At 42.7% G+C, this 13,600-nt stretch overlaps 1 protein-coding gene across 7 annotated transcripts in view; it reads right to left on the reverse strand.

Annotated features, from left to right (window-relative positions):
• Positions 1-13,600, reverse strand: part of med12 (mediator complex subunit 12) — a 36,727-nt gene that overhangs the window by 1,198 nt on the left and 21,929 nt on the right. Inside the window, exons 25-41 of one of the 7 annotated variants that reach the window (XM_082557668.1) lie at positions 13,405-13,518; positions 13,135-13,271; positions 12,466-12,645; positions 11,888-11,959; positions 11,620-11,783; positions 11,322-11,483; positions 10,919-11,120; positions 8,822-8,931; positions 8,412-8,547; positions 7,529-7,678; positions 6,906-7,268; positions 6,670-6,799; positions 6,322-6,536; positions 6,069-6,143; positions 5,662-5,882; positions 5,361-5,526; positions 4,646-4,852 (exon numbers count right to left, since the gene is read on the reverse strand). In XM_082557668.1, the coding sequence (XP_082413794.1) occupies positions 4,646-4,852; positions 5,361-5,526; positions 5,662-5,882; positions 6,069-6,143; positions 6,322-6,536; positions 6,670-6,799; positions 6,906-7,268; positions 7,529-7,678; positions 8,412-8,547; positions 8,822-8,931; positions 10,919-11,120; positions 11,322-11,483; positions 11,620-11,783; positions 11,888-11,959; positions 12,466-12,645; positions 13,135-13,271; positions 13,405-13,518 (2,804 nt within the window). Of the gene's footprint in view, positions 1-4,633; positions 4,853-5,360; positions 5,527-5,661; positions 5,883-6,068; positions 6,144-6,321; positions 6,537-6,657; positions 6,800-6,905; positions 7,269-7,528; positions 7,679-8,411; positions 8,548-8,821; positions 8,932-10,918; positions 11,121-11,321; positions 11,484-11,619; positions 11,784-11,887; positions 11,960-12,465; positions 12,646-13,134; positions 13,272-13,404; positions 13,519-13,600 lie in introns of all 7 variants that reach the window. The other 6 variants (XM_082557666.1, XM_082557664.1, XM_082557667.1 and 3 more) reach the window with 6 other exon arrangements.

Here is a 13,600-nt window from a genome sequence, read left to right on the forward strand (position 1 = left end):
TTCGCTTCCTACCTCTGCCAGCCGCCTTCTGTGCTGTGTGGCTCTCTTAGAATTTCCTGATGATACTTTTCACTCCAGTTTTTGGCACTTGGAAATGCAGTGATAACTTTGTATAGCCATTTCCTGCTTTGTGAGTAGGGCTGTGCAATATGACCAAAATCTCATATCCCGATATAAGAATTCTATCGTCCGATAACGATGTAAATCACAAAAATGTAACATTTTCTGTAATTTCTGTGAATCTCGGGCAGCTCGACTTGCGTGAAGTGTTTCCAGCTGCGCGTCGTGTAGCTGGAGTTTTAACCGATGCATGAAACGATACATTTTTAGACATAAGTTGTAACGGCGCCGTTTTCTTTGTGAGTATTTATTACACGGCGTGCTGCGGGGAGAAGCCTGTTCTAACGTTTGAGTCTAAGGTTTATTTTTTAGCACCTGACGGCTCTTTTTTACTTCTCATCCGTAAATAATCTGCTCTTTCACGTGATTCAGTTTATTTTGAAAAGTCTCAACAGGATCTTGAGCTTTATTGTGAAAGGTTTATGTGGAACATAAACAAGCGGACACGTGATGGTGTTACTATCGTTGTTGCTAACGACAACGCATAAAAACAGTCGCTTGTCCGTCCGTAGTGTGGTTTTATTAAATATAAGAGAAAGAGAGAACTTTGAGAAATGAATACAGCCACTACAGTGACCATCAAAACCATGAAAAATATTGTTGTAAACAGTTTATTTTGCGACACCACGAAACAAACGATAGCGTAAAATGAAAGGACAGATGTTTTTATATCGTCATCCAATATATATGTTATATCGAACAGGCCTATTTGTGAGTGTCAACAAGTCTTTTTCTCAAGTCTAAAATGATTACTCTTATTCTTGGCATTTATCTTCAGTGAGGCTAAATCAGAATCAGAATCAGAATCAGAATACTTTATTGATCCCTGGGGGAAATTATTTTTTGTTACAGTGCTCCATTTTAAACCAACATTAAGACAAGACAGACAATACGCTAACTAAGAATAGTACAATATATACATATATATACATACATACATACATAAGTCACTTATAAATAAATAGTTGGAAAAGAAACATGTGTAGCTGTAGCAGCAAACAGTGTGTTAAGTGGATGCGTTGTACAGGGAGCCACAGGCAGGAATGATTTCCTGTGTCGTTCAGTGGTGCATCATGGGTAATCTCAGTCTCTCACTGAACGAGCTCCTGTGACTGACCAACATGTCATGGAGTGGGTGGGAGGTGTTATCCAACATTGTCTTTATCTTGGACAGCATCCGCCTCTCCGACACCACCTTGAGGGAGTCCAGCTCCATCCCCACAACATTGCTGGCCTTACGGATCAGTTTATTAAGTCTGTTGGCATCTGCGACCCTCAGCCTGCTCCCCCAGCATGCAACAGCATAGAGGATCGCACTGGCCACCACAGACTCATAGAAAATCCTCAGCATTTTCTGGCAGATGTTGAAGGACCTCAGTCGCCTCAAAAAATAGAGACGACTCTGGCCCTTCCTGTAAAGTGCTGTGGTGTTTTTAGCCCAGTCCAGTTTATTGTCAATGTGTACTCCAAGGTATTTATAGTCCTCCACAATGTCAACACTGACCCCCTGGATTGAAACAGGGGTCAAGTGTTTCCTGGTCTTCCTGAAGTCCACGATCAGTTCCTTGGTCTTTGCCACGTTGAGCTGCAGATGATTCTGCTCACACCACGTGACAAAGGAGTCGACCACAGCCCGGTACTCTGTCTCATCATCCCTGCTGATGCATCCAACCACCGCAGAGTCATCAGAAAACTTCTGAAGATGGCAGGTCTCTGTGCAGTGGCTGAAGTCTGTGGTGTAGAGGGTGAAGAGGAAGGGGGAGAGGACAGTCCCCTGTGGTGCCCCTGTGTTGCTAATCACCTTGTCAGACACACACTGTGGGAGACGTACATATTGTGGTCTTCCTGTCAGGTAATCAACAATCCAGGACACCAGAGAAGCATCCACCTGCATCGCTGCTAACTTATCACCCAGGAGGGTCAGCCTGATGGTGTTGAAAGCACTGGAAAAGTCAAAAAACATGACCCTCACAGTGCTCGCCGGCTGGTCCAGATGGGTGTAGACACGATTGAGCAGGTAGATGATGGCGTCCTCTGTTCCGAGACGAGGCTGATAAGCGAACTGAAGGGGATCCAGATGTGGTCTTACTATGGGTCGCAGCTGGTCCAGGATGAGCCTTTCCAGGGTCTTCATGATGTGGGAGGTCAGTGCCACGGGCCTGTAATCCTGGGGGCCACTGGGACGAGGCGTCTTTGGTACAGGGACGAGGCATGATGTCTTCCACATCACCGGGACCCTCTGCAGACTCAGACTCAGCATAAACAGTTTATGAAAGACTCCACACAGCTGGGGGGCACAGGCCTTGAGGACAAGGGGACTCACTCCGTCTGGTCCAGCAGACTTGCCTGAGTGAAGTCTCCTCATTTGCATCTCAACCTGGTATTGAGTGAAGGTGATGGGTGGGGGAGGGGTGTCAGGAATCTCACAGGAGGCAACATGTGAAGAGAGAGGCTGGCACAGTGGTGTGGCTCTGGATTCCAGGCTGACTGCAGGTGAGGTTGTGGGGGTGGGAGCAGACACTGTGGTGTCGAATCTATTGAAAAACAGATTCAACTCGTCGGCTCTATTCTCACCTCCCTCAGCTCCCCTGCTGTTGGTTGGCCTGAATCCAGTGATGGTCTTCATGCCCCTCCACACCTCTCTCATGCTGTTCTGCTGGAGTTTCCACTCCAGCTTCCTCCTGTAATTGTCCTTAGCCTCTCTGATCTTGTCCTTTAGTAACACCTGGACCTTCCTCACCTCCTCTTTGTTGCCCCCTCTGAAAGCCCTCTTCTTGTTGTTGAGGAGGGCTTTGATGTCCTTAGTCACCCACGGCTTGTTATTTGGGTAACAATGAACAGTCTGAGCTGGAACAATGGAGTCGGTGCAGAAAGTTATGTAGCCTGTGATACACTCAGTAAGCCCATTGATGTCCTCGGCGTGAGGCTCACAGAGTGTTTCCCAGTCGGTCACCTCGAAACAGCCCTGTAGTTCCGCTATTGCCTCCTCTGACCACCTCCTAACAGTCCTGGTGGTCACAGGTTCCCTCCTCACAATTGGCACATAGCGGGGGGTGAGGTGAATCAGGTTATGATCTGACCTACCAAGTGGGGGGAGGGAGGAGGAGCTGTATGCATCCTTGACGTTAGCATACAGTAAGTCTAAAGTTTTCTCTCCCCTGGTGGGACAGTCCACATATTGTTTGAATGTTGGTAGTGTATTGTCCAGTGATACATGGTTGAAGTCACCCGAGATCACAATAAAGGCACTCGGGTGCTGAGTCTGTAGCCGAGCTATGGCAGAGTGGATAGTGTCACATGCAGCTGTGGGGTTAGCAGAGGGGGGAACATAAACAGCCACCAAGATGACGTGAGAGAATTCCCTGGGTAAATAATACGGCCTGAGTCCAACAGCACACAGTTCAGTGTCCGGGCAACAAATCCTTTCTTTGATTGTTATGTTGGCAGGGTTACACCACCGGTTGTTAACTAAAACAGCAAGTCCACCTCCTTTACGCTTACCGCTAGCGATGCTGTCCCTGTCCGCCCGAACAGTGTGGAAGCCTTCCACGGAAGCATTCTCATCGGGAATGTCCTGGTGCAGCCATGATTCGGTGAAACACATCAGGCTACACTCTCGGTATTCCCTCTGACTCCGTACCAGTGCTGAGAGCTCGTCGATTTTACTTGCCAACGATCGCACATTTCCCATCACGATAGACGGCAGACACGGTTTAAACCTCCTCCTCGCTTCGAGCCTCCGCTGTCTCACCGTCACCTTTTTTCTTCTCTTCAACCCTTGCAGAAGTTGTTACACTGAGTGTAAATTGGTAGATTGGTTTTAACTTGATTTTACATGTTTTGATCATTACTAAGCTAAAACATGTCATTACATGTCAGTCATTTGTGCTATTGCTCAATAAAAAGGTCAGTTTTTCAGGCAGTTAATTATATTGACTTGTATTTTTCCTGGATTAATTTCTGTCATTGTGTTCAAATCACTAATTTAAGCTTTCTAAACTATTATTACTAAATATTAAACTAAATTACTAAACTATTATGTTTAGAAATAGTACATTAGAAATGCCTTGCTCTGTTGAAAAAGTACTTGGGAAAATGTTTACAAAAACTTTAAATTTCATGGGGGGTGGACGTGTCCCTATCTGTAATTGTTTTTGTTTTATTATGCAAGACCATTTCCTTATTGCACTTTCTAAAAAAAAAAAATGGAAGAAAAACATCAGAATTAATGGAAGAGAAAAAAGACCCAACAACATTGGAGCTACTCTTTGATGCAAACAGCACCTTTTTTATCCCTCTTGTGAATTATTTTTTGTGATAACTGAACACAGACTTTAAATAATTATTTAGCAGCATAACAACAAGTCTTAATCCTTTAGTTTATCTCGCCACATCCAAAACATATTTAAATACAGATGACGTTTCCACGAAAACTTCCCAGCACCTGCCACCTGTCCAGTCGTAATGAATAAATCCTGCGAATGCCTGGAGTACTAAAAGCCACTAAAATCACCTGGACTCCTACCATGGGTTGCTGCGGTGGCAGCGGCTGCATGCTCAGGCCCTGGTTCTGTGCCTGGCCCGGTGGAGGCACAGCCGTCACCTGTGGCTGTTGCTGCTGTGGAACCTGCTGTTGAGGAGGAACCTGCTGTGGTTGGACCTGCTGCTGCTGCTGTTGCTGCTGCTGTTGCTGCTGCTGCTGCTGCTGCTGCTGTTGATGTTGTTGTGCCTGCTTTGGTTGGGGAAACATAACACAGAAAAAGCTTGTAAATTTCAATAATGCACCACAACAGCTGAAAGAACAGCAAGGGCCTCTTGCATACTGGATTTAATCTCAAAAGATGCAGATTTAAACAAGTTAACATGTCCAAATGGTGTTTCCCCCCTAATATGGTAGAAGACAAAGCTAGGGAACCAATCCTATCAATCTGAGATAAGACTAATTTTGTTGGGAACAACTTTTATTCAGCATAGGAGGAAACATTTAGCTGTGACGTGTTTAAAAGTAAAGTTAACGTTATTCAATACCACTACACTTCTAACACAGTAGTGATGTGCTGTTAGAACTTTAATCTATGCTAGAAGAGGAACTTTCTCTGCTTTTACAGGCCATGCCTTTTAAGCACAGCCTTCCATCAACCTGTTTTTAGTTCTTAAGGCTGCATCAGGCAACTTTTTTTCTGTTTTAAGAAAACCCAAGCCATGGCCAAGATGTGACTAACTTCATATAAGTGACATACCCTCATCGCTGCATGTTGTCTGAGGTACTGCTGCTGCTGCACTAATTGTTGCTGCTGTTCTGTTAATATCTGATTGGGCCTGGACAAGCCTGGATGGACACCTTGTCCCATTTGCCCGAGATGGGATGGCATGATAGGATTCTGCTGGAGTTGCTGGTGGGGAAACCTGATATGTACAAGCCAATAAGAAAAATTAGCATATGCAACAATACAGCAAGCATAACAAGGACAAAAAGACACAAAGACTTCTAAGTGCTAATAATTATCAAACTAGCAGATTTACTTGCAACATAATACTGACCTCTGTGTGTTCTGCATACTCTGTGGGTAGCCTGTGGGCTGTGGGGCCTGCTGGAGAAGATACCCACTTGACCTCTGTTGCCTTAGAGGTTCCACTACAGCAGGGTTGGCTCCAGGATGTGCGCCTGGGAAATTTTGGTTGCCATAGGAATGAGGTACTATACTACCACTTTGAGATGGATGCTGCTGCATTCCCATGTGTGATCCGTATGTGGTATAGCCCTGTGGTATAGCACAAATAAAAACAATGTTGATAATTCAAGCCAAGCAAGGAGGAGACAACTGCAGACAAAACCAGGAAAGACCACAGGCAAAATATAGGACAGATTTCAAAAACGGTCTGTGGTCTATGGTATCATGTTTGATACAACCTTGTGTTAAATGTGACAAAAAAAACCCACCACTTACCTGGGATTGCATTGAAGTATATTGTTGGTTTGGTGGCATTTGTCTAATCTGCCCTAATGCATTTGGATTTTGATGCTGAAAACACAAAAATTGAATTACTCATTTTTCTCTACTACAAAAACAATCAAGGATCAGAATTTAAGCAGCAGTTAAACACAAACTACGTCTGTTTAAGTTTACTAAATAGTGCTAAGGTGGCACAACTATTCTCAAGGAGTAAGTATTGCTTGACATGTCAGAGGTACAGACTCACCAGTCTGACCTGTAGTTGGTGTCGCAGATTCGGGCCTTGTGGCATGGTAGCATGGGGCTTAAAGGTCATTTGGTACTGTTTGTCTGGTCCCATGATGCCAGGCATGCTTCCCGGCATGCCTGGCATCATGCCTGGATAACTAGGCCGAGCGGGCATCATTTTGCTAATTTGGCTGCGGTTTGGTTGTCTGTATGGAACATCTAAACCTGGACCTCCTGTGGAGAAACAAATAAAACACAAGTCTCAATCCCAGATGTTCCAGCTGTGGCAATTCCTCTTGGGTGCTACAGCAGCATAAGTCATAATGATGAGAGTATCCTGCAGTTACTATCTGACCTGTAATCTGACCTGGAGGTAGAGGCTGGCTCTGTGTGTACACGTTCTGTGGATTATAGGGCATGGTCCTGGGATATGTGGGGTTCTGCATCAACTCTGGTGCCATACTTGTATATGCAGGACCTGGTGTTCGGTTATAGTCCTAGTCACAGAGGATAAAGTATTTATTTAAGTTTGGAAATCAATGTTTCAAATATAATGATCTCTCATATTTAATAGCAAAAACATCAATTGGCAGGATAACAGACCTCTGTTTTGTTAGAAGGAGTTTTCTTTTTCTTGGACTTGGACTTTTTGTTGGACTCTGGTGGCACAGTGGCTACATTCTTCTCCGTCTTCACCACCTCTATCATCTTCTCTGGTTCCTGTGAGACAGGTGTCAGGGGTTCCTCCTCTTCAGGGGGTAGGGGAAGAGGCTCCAGGTAATAGCTACGTGGTTTGGGCTTCAGGTGGGTGTGATAAAGGAGGAATCGCTGCTGCTCCTCAAATTTAGTCACCTTACGGTCCACACGTACTGTACCAAACCAGCCCCAGGAGAGAGGGGCGGAGTGTTTCAGACCCTCAAAAACATCCCACGGAGAAATCTTTTGTTTAGTAGATACTTGAAGACCCTGATAGATCAGAGACAAATTAAACTTACTAAACTCTTGCTAAATTCAAAATCATCAAGTTAGCATCAGTTCGTTGCAGATTTATCTGGTTTTCCTGTGACCTTAACTTGTATTTATCTTTACAAGCTGCAGTATTTGCATCTTTAGTTGTCTTCAACATACTTCTCTACCCCTCTTTCAAAATATAAAAACTGTGTACATCTAATTTTTTAAGCCTAATGTACAGGATGTATATTGACAAATAAAAAGAAAGTGTTTACCTCCTTCTCAAAGCCAGCTATCTTGTTGCCCTTAGTGTCTATCAGCGAACCCTGAGGTTCACAGGTTATGACATCGCGGGTTTGCTTGGGCAGCGGCAGAAGCTGGCGAACCTTTTCCAAACTTTCTGACTGCCGATCTCCAAGTTCTTTCTGTGGACACAAAACAGATGGAGTGAGTGTTAATAAAACTTAACTTTACATGGGCAAAATGCAGTTCTTCTCATTTAATGTCTACATGAGCAAAGCCATTACTTTGGCTGCCTTCACATGCAAAATGATCAATAACCAAGATAGTTACAGCTAGAATTAACCATGACCTTTAGTCTTCAAAGTAAACAAGCCTTTTGCACTTAAGGTGAAAAAGCAATTGTTTCACTTTTGTCACTCTGAACAATGTGGTCAGTCTCATTTTTAACTTGAACTCAAGTGGTTATTTTTATAGACGGCGCTCACCCTTTAATCTGGCGAGTTCGCTACTTAATACACCTTTACTACTTATAAGGAAAGCAGGAAGTCGCTGTTACATACGCAGTAACTTCTAAAGCAGATCATGCATTAACATTTTTCTTTTGACACTGAATTTATTTATTTTGGTATTTAATAATCATGTAATAGTAACTTAATATTACTGATCATTTAGCAGTAAATACAAGTTTAAAAAGGAATAAATACGTGCATTTAAAAACAGTTTAATGAGTTAATACAATTAAATGGAAAATTAAATGACATGGTTAATATATTTCATGCAATACTTATTCAGAGAGTGACTTTTTTTATCCTTCATAATAAGGACCACAGTTGAGCATTACATAACATCACACATGGAAAGTATTATACACAGTAACAAAATCTTGCATAAGTGAGGAAACTGTGCTCATCCTACCCTGAGCTTCTTAACCAGGTTCATGTAGGCTCTCTTGTTTTCCTCCATGCTGCCCTGAGAGATGCTGGACATGTCAGCAGCCAGTGTGCCATTAATCAGCACACTCAACATGTCCAGCACTGTTGTGAAGAGCTCGCTGTTGGACAGAAGCAGAGTTAGTCAGTTAGATAAAAGTCAGTGCCCAGTAGGAACACTCAAGATTTTCAAACTATAGTTTATTAGACTGTTTATTCAAAGATTCACGAGTGACATTAGATGGTACTCCACAGTTTCTTGCAAAGCAAAATACGACTGTAACTGTTAAAAATGCAGGTCAAGTGCTAGCAGCTGGAGAATCCAGCTCATGGTGTCCAATTCAAGAAATAATGTGCCAATATTTCAATAGAAGTTACTTTGAAGCAAACACTTACTTATTGGACTGCATGTCCACTGTGCCACTGCTGATGATGTCAAGGAGTAGTACCGCCCACTCCGTGGTCTGTTGCGTGCTGCGCTGCACTGTATCAAACATGCCACCGACCTGATGGGAGAAGAAGAAAAACAGGTGATTTTAAATAGTGCTCACATGAAAGATGTTCTTGCTTGCATTTCTTTTATTGGTCTCAGCTTTTTTCCACGATAAACGCTGGGTCATTCCAGCTTTCAACAAACCAAATCTACTAAGATTTGATTTGTTTCCACATGACTGCTTCATAATCCATATATTAAATGAAGCCATGCAAAATTTTACCCTGCAACCAACTATGTGCCCTCACAGCACATAGCAGCCGGTCAAAATTTCACTCTTTTAAAATTTGGACATTTTTTTTTTAATTACTTTAACTTCAAATATAAATGTTTCAGAGCTGAAAAACAAATTTATGCTCTGCTAAAAACATCAGCAAAATCCATTTTACACCCACTCAAATGTAAAGCCAAAAATCACATTTTTGTTCAGCACCATCTTCTCTAAAACAATACATCATAGTTTCAAATGTGAAACTTGTGTGCTAGTGTCCACCAATTTAATGCAAATGATGTAGAGATACAAAGTAGCACTGATACACAACATCTCTGTTTCCTCATAATAAACTGAAGGATGCATCCTATGATTGGACGGGTGGCTGTGGCTACAGACGTAGATAATCAAAAGGTTGTTGGTTCGATCCCTGGCTGCTCCAGTGGATTGCATGCCAAAGATTTCAGATACCGAATGCTAGTTGCTCTCAATGACTTTGCAAGGGTGTGAATTAGGGGTGGGTTTTGCTTTTTGATTTATTCTAGTTTGGATAACGTGATATCGATTCATTAAAATTCTGAATCGATTTTTTTAATAGAAATTTTTTTGGCCGAAATGCCAGAATCTCAGGCTAAACCTCACAAAATTTCTACAACCACCAAACAGCTAAAACAGTCAATGAGAGCAGGAACACGGACTCTGCACAAAGACATAAACACAAAGCGCCGACGCATCAGAATCAGTGAGATGTGACTTTCTCACCCGACGGCACGGACACGGTCGGGGCTGAAAGCCGACAGCTCGCTGATTCCGATGTTTCGGCGGGTCGCGCTTTGTGTTCACGCCCTTTTTGCGGTGATTATGAAGCTGAAGGTTTTATCTCTCTCCAAACAATACTGTTTACAGCAAAATACAGCAAAAGAAGATCCAAACTACGCTTCACATAAACATCGTCGTGATTTCACTCTTAGTTTTGCTGCTTTGCTTCCACCAGGATAAAAATCACACTTCATGCACAGCTCTCTCTCTCTCTCTCTGTACTTCAAGAACAGTTTCCTGTCTAAAAACCTGTTTTCTGCATTATTCGCTTGTTTGTTACGCACAAGTCTACCGTTGTTTACAGCGCTGTCGGACGCTGTTTTTTTCCCTTTTACTTCTGAAACGAAAGCCTCATTTCTGCCGTTCAATACTGAACAAATGTAAACTTTTTAAAATTATGCAAAATTGCAAAACGCTCAGCTGTGTCTGTAATAAAACCTCTGTAACTTTGCTCTGCTTCACTTCAGCAGCATCAGGTAATGTTCATATGTTGATTAATGGTTTTCTTTCGTTTTTGATCGACTGCAGAATATTTTCATAAAATCCCAGGAGAATCACCTCCACGTTTTTGTTTTATCCTCAGCTACTTTGACACAAAGGCATCTGCTGTGACGCTTATACACCTTTGATCAAGTCTTGCAAGTGTCAGCGTTCGTTTTATAGATATAAAAATATGGAAATGTACTGATGCATGATCTGAATTGTAATATTTCTGACTGTCTGAGGCAAAATTTCCACGATTCAAATCGCATCGAATCGAAGATCAAATCGATTCGGGACTTTGTGCATCAGAAACGAATCGATTCTAGAAATCAGTGACGATACCCAGCCCTAGTGTGAATGTTAGGTACTTCTCCCCACAAAGATTATAAAACAATGTGGATTTTTTTTGCCTTCTTTGTAATTTGATTTAATTCATGCAATTCTTTCTTTCTTTTAAACCAGCTGTCTCTTCTTTAAAAACGCTTACAAGATTCAGTCGTAGCTTCAGTGCCTCATGCATCATTTGCTTTGCCTTGCAGTCATCTTGGTACTGGTCTTCTCTCCAGTTGGTGACAATCTGCTGCACTTGGCTGTAAAGGGAGGTGAGGAGACCCTCCCTCTGTTCATCCTGCCCTTTTAAGCAGGTCAAGACCAAAGACAGGAACGGCTGCTGGCTCAGCAGAGACATACTGTGAAAGGAAAACAAATTTCACTTGATGAAAAAGGAATCATTGTCCAGAAGTGGGCAGACTGAGTTTTTGGAGATTTCATAACATGTGTAAGTGCTACAAAATGAAAAATGTCCTTCCTGCCAAACATTTCTTTCTGAGATTCCAGATCAAAGAAATCTAACTGGTTTAACGACAAAGAAATGTTAGTTGGCCACATACCTTTTCTGTTTCTGCCTGTCCCTCTCCTTACGTGAAGAAGAGCCAAGGTGCTGCCCTTTCTCCAGCTCTTCTCCTGCTGCCTTTAGCACATGGCCCTGGACTGACGTGGGCAGCTTGGCTATCAACGGAGCCACCAGCCAAACACCCGATCGCTCTGATGAGCTGCAGATAAGAAATATTACACGTCAGCATCGCTGTATTCAAACCCAAATGCAATGGCTATGATTTTTTCCTTATAAATGTCCAGACACAACAAAAAAAACAAACAAATTTTAACAAGACCCGAGGAGAGACGCACCTTAAAATAGGCTTCATTTTGCTTGTGGTACTGTTGTTATTAGATGCAGAGCCTCCTTGGGCTGCTGCCCCGTTCCCTGAGGGGTTACTGGAGTTCATCTCAGCTGATTTCTGGAACACCTCTATAGTGGCCTTGGCTATGTTCTCCAAGAGAGAGTAGAGTTCCTAAAGGAAAACAGATAAGAAATAATCTGATATGTCTGATAACAGAAATCCCACGATTATGTTGTTTTTTTAAAAAAAACCCAAAACAAACAGATGACACTTACATTGTTGGTGCTCTGTTTGATCATCAGCTGCAGCTCCAGAGATGACTGTCTCATCGTCCACTGGTCCATATTCTGCATCAGGGAAAGGATTACTGTTAAATTCTCTTCTTGTGGTAGAAATTAACAACCTGTCATGAACAGGTTATGGATAGTTGAGGCATTAGTCCTGTGTTAAACCATGTCCTAAACATGTTAGATTTTCTGCTTTGTTTTAAACCACATGTAAAGGGACATTATGTGAATATTAAAAACAGCCTGTGATACTTTACGTACCTAAGGCTGTTCATAATTTATTATGTAAACAAACAGTTCACTGTGTGTCTGTATTTTAAAACAGGGGCATGTTTTTCTTTACTGATCCGATTTTTTCTGGTGGCCCATTAAATGAAATGAGTTTGACACTCCTGTCCTAAAAGCCTCACTTAGCCAGGAGAGGGCAGCAACACTCCACCAATCCAACTCAAGCAACAACTTGATAACAAATGATTTCAGACACATTAAAGCTGTTACAGTTAACACGCTCGTTCTAAACGGCAAACAAAGTTTCATGCATCATGTGAACTTTTTTTTCCCTCTACCTGGAGGATGCGTTTGATACGCTGCCTCTGTGGGTTGTCACCGTCATCACTGTCCAGCTGGCGGTGAGGATAGCAAATAAGCTGCAGCAGTCGCTGGGCTTGAATGTTCACCAGCACCGGGTCTTGGAGGGCACTGCTGTCCTCAGACAGAGACTTCAGGCAGCGTTCTCCAACCCATTCCTGAAAAACGAGGGAAAAGGCGTAAAGTGGGAAATGTCAACAACTTCAGCGACCCCCAGGTTCAGGTTTAAGTATCAAGATAAACTCTGTCATCCAAAACAAGCATGACTAAAGCTAAGTGAGTGGTAATGAAAACAGGGCAATGGGTCAATTCTTATGAAACAGAGCTGCTGACTAAAAAATATTTTGGAAATTTCATGAGGTCTCAGAGCAAGTACATTCCTCTAAGATCTGAAGAGCTGCCAGCTCTTCCTCCAGCCTTCATATCTAAGTGACATCTGGTGCAGAATATGATCTCATTCATGCTTTTTATGCACCTCTGGCTACGTGAAGTACAAAATAAGAATAATCAGTTACTATTTGCCGTCTCACAAAAGCTTTCTGACAAAAACAATGCACCAAAGACCAAAGTTCTCAAAGTAAAAAGCAATCTTTTTTTAGCCATTTTACTGTGGACTATATTCACACCATCTTAACTCATGTTCTCACCTGCTGGCAGATGGTCTTCAAAACATACTTCGCATATACATCCAAGCTGGCCGTCTCGATCGAGACATTGCGTCCTTCGGATATGTCGTCGAGGCCGGCGGTGTGAGACAACCCTGAGCCTCTCAACTCAGCATCACCTGCAACAAGAAGGAGCCGGCAAAACCAATCAGTAAACATTTGGCAAAACTGATTATGCCTGTGTTTGATACCAGTTTTTACATGGTGCACTCTAAGCTCTAAATTATATAAGAGGAATATAAATAGTCATACCCAACATAAACACAGCTTTGAGAACAGCAAATACAGCTCCAACCACGATGCTGTTCTGGGAGGCGGCAAGAAGGTGGCGATCGCAAGACGACCGGATACCAACTGAAGCCTTGTCTGCAAAGTTATAACACCAGTTTAAGACAAGCTTTGTTTCAAGCTGAGAAAAATGGTAAAACGTTTGTAGATGCGCTCACTA

The sequence above is a fragment of the Aulonocara stuartgranti genome (assembly GCF_965226115.1).
Source record: "Aulonocara stuartgranti genome assembly, chromosome: 2".
Taxonomy (NCBI): Eukaryota; Metazoa; Chordata; class Actinopteri; order Cichliformes; family Cichlidae; genus Aulonocara; species Aulonocara stuartgranti.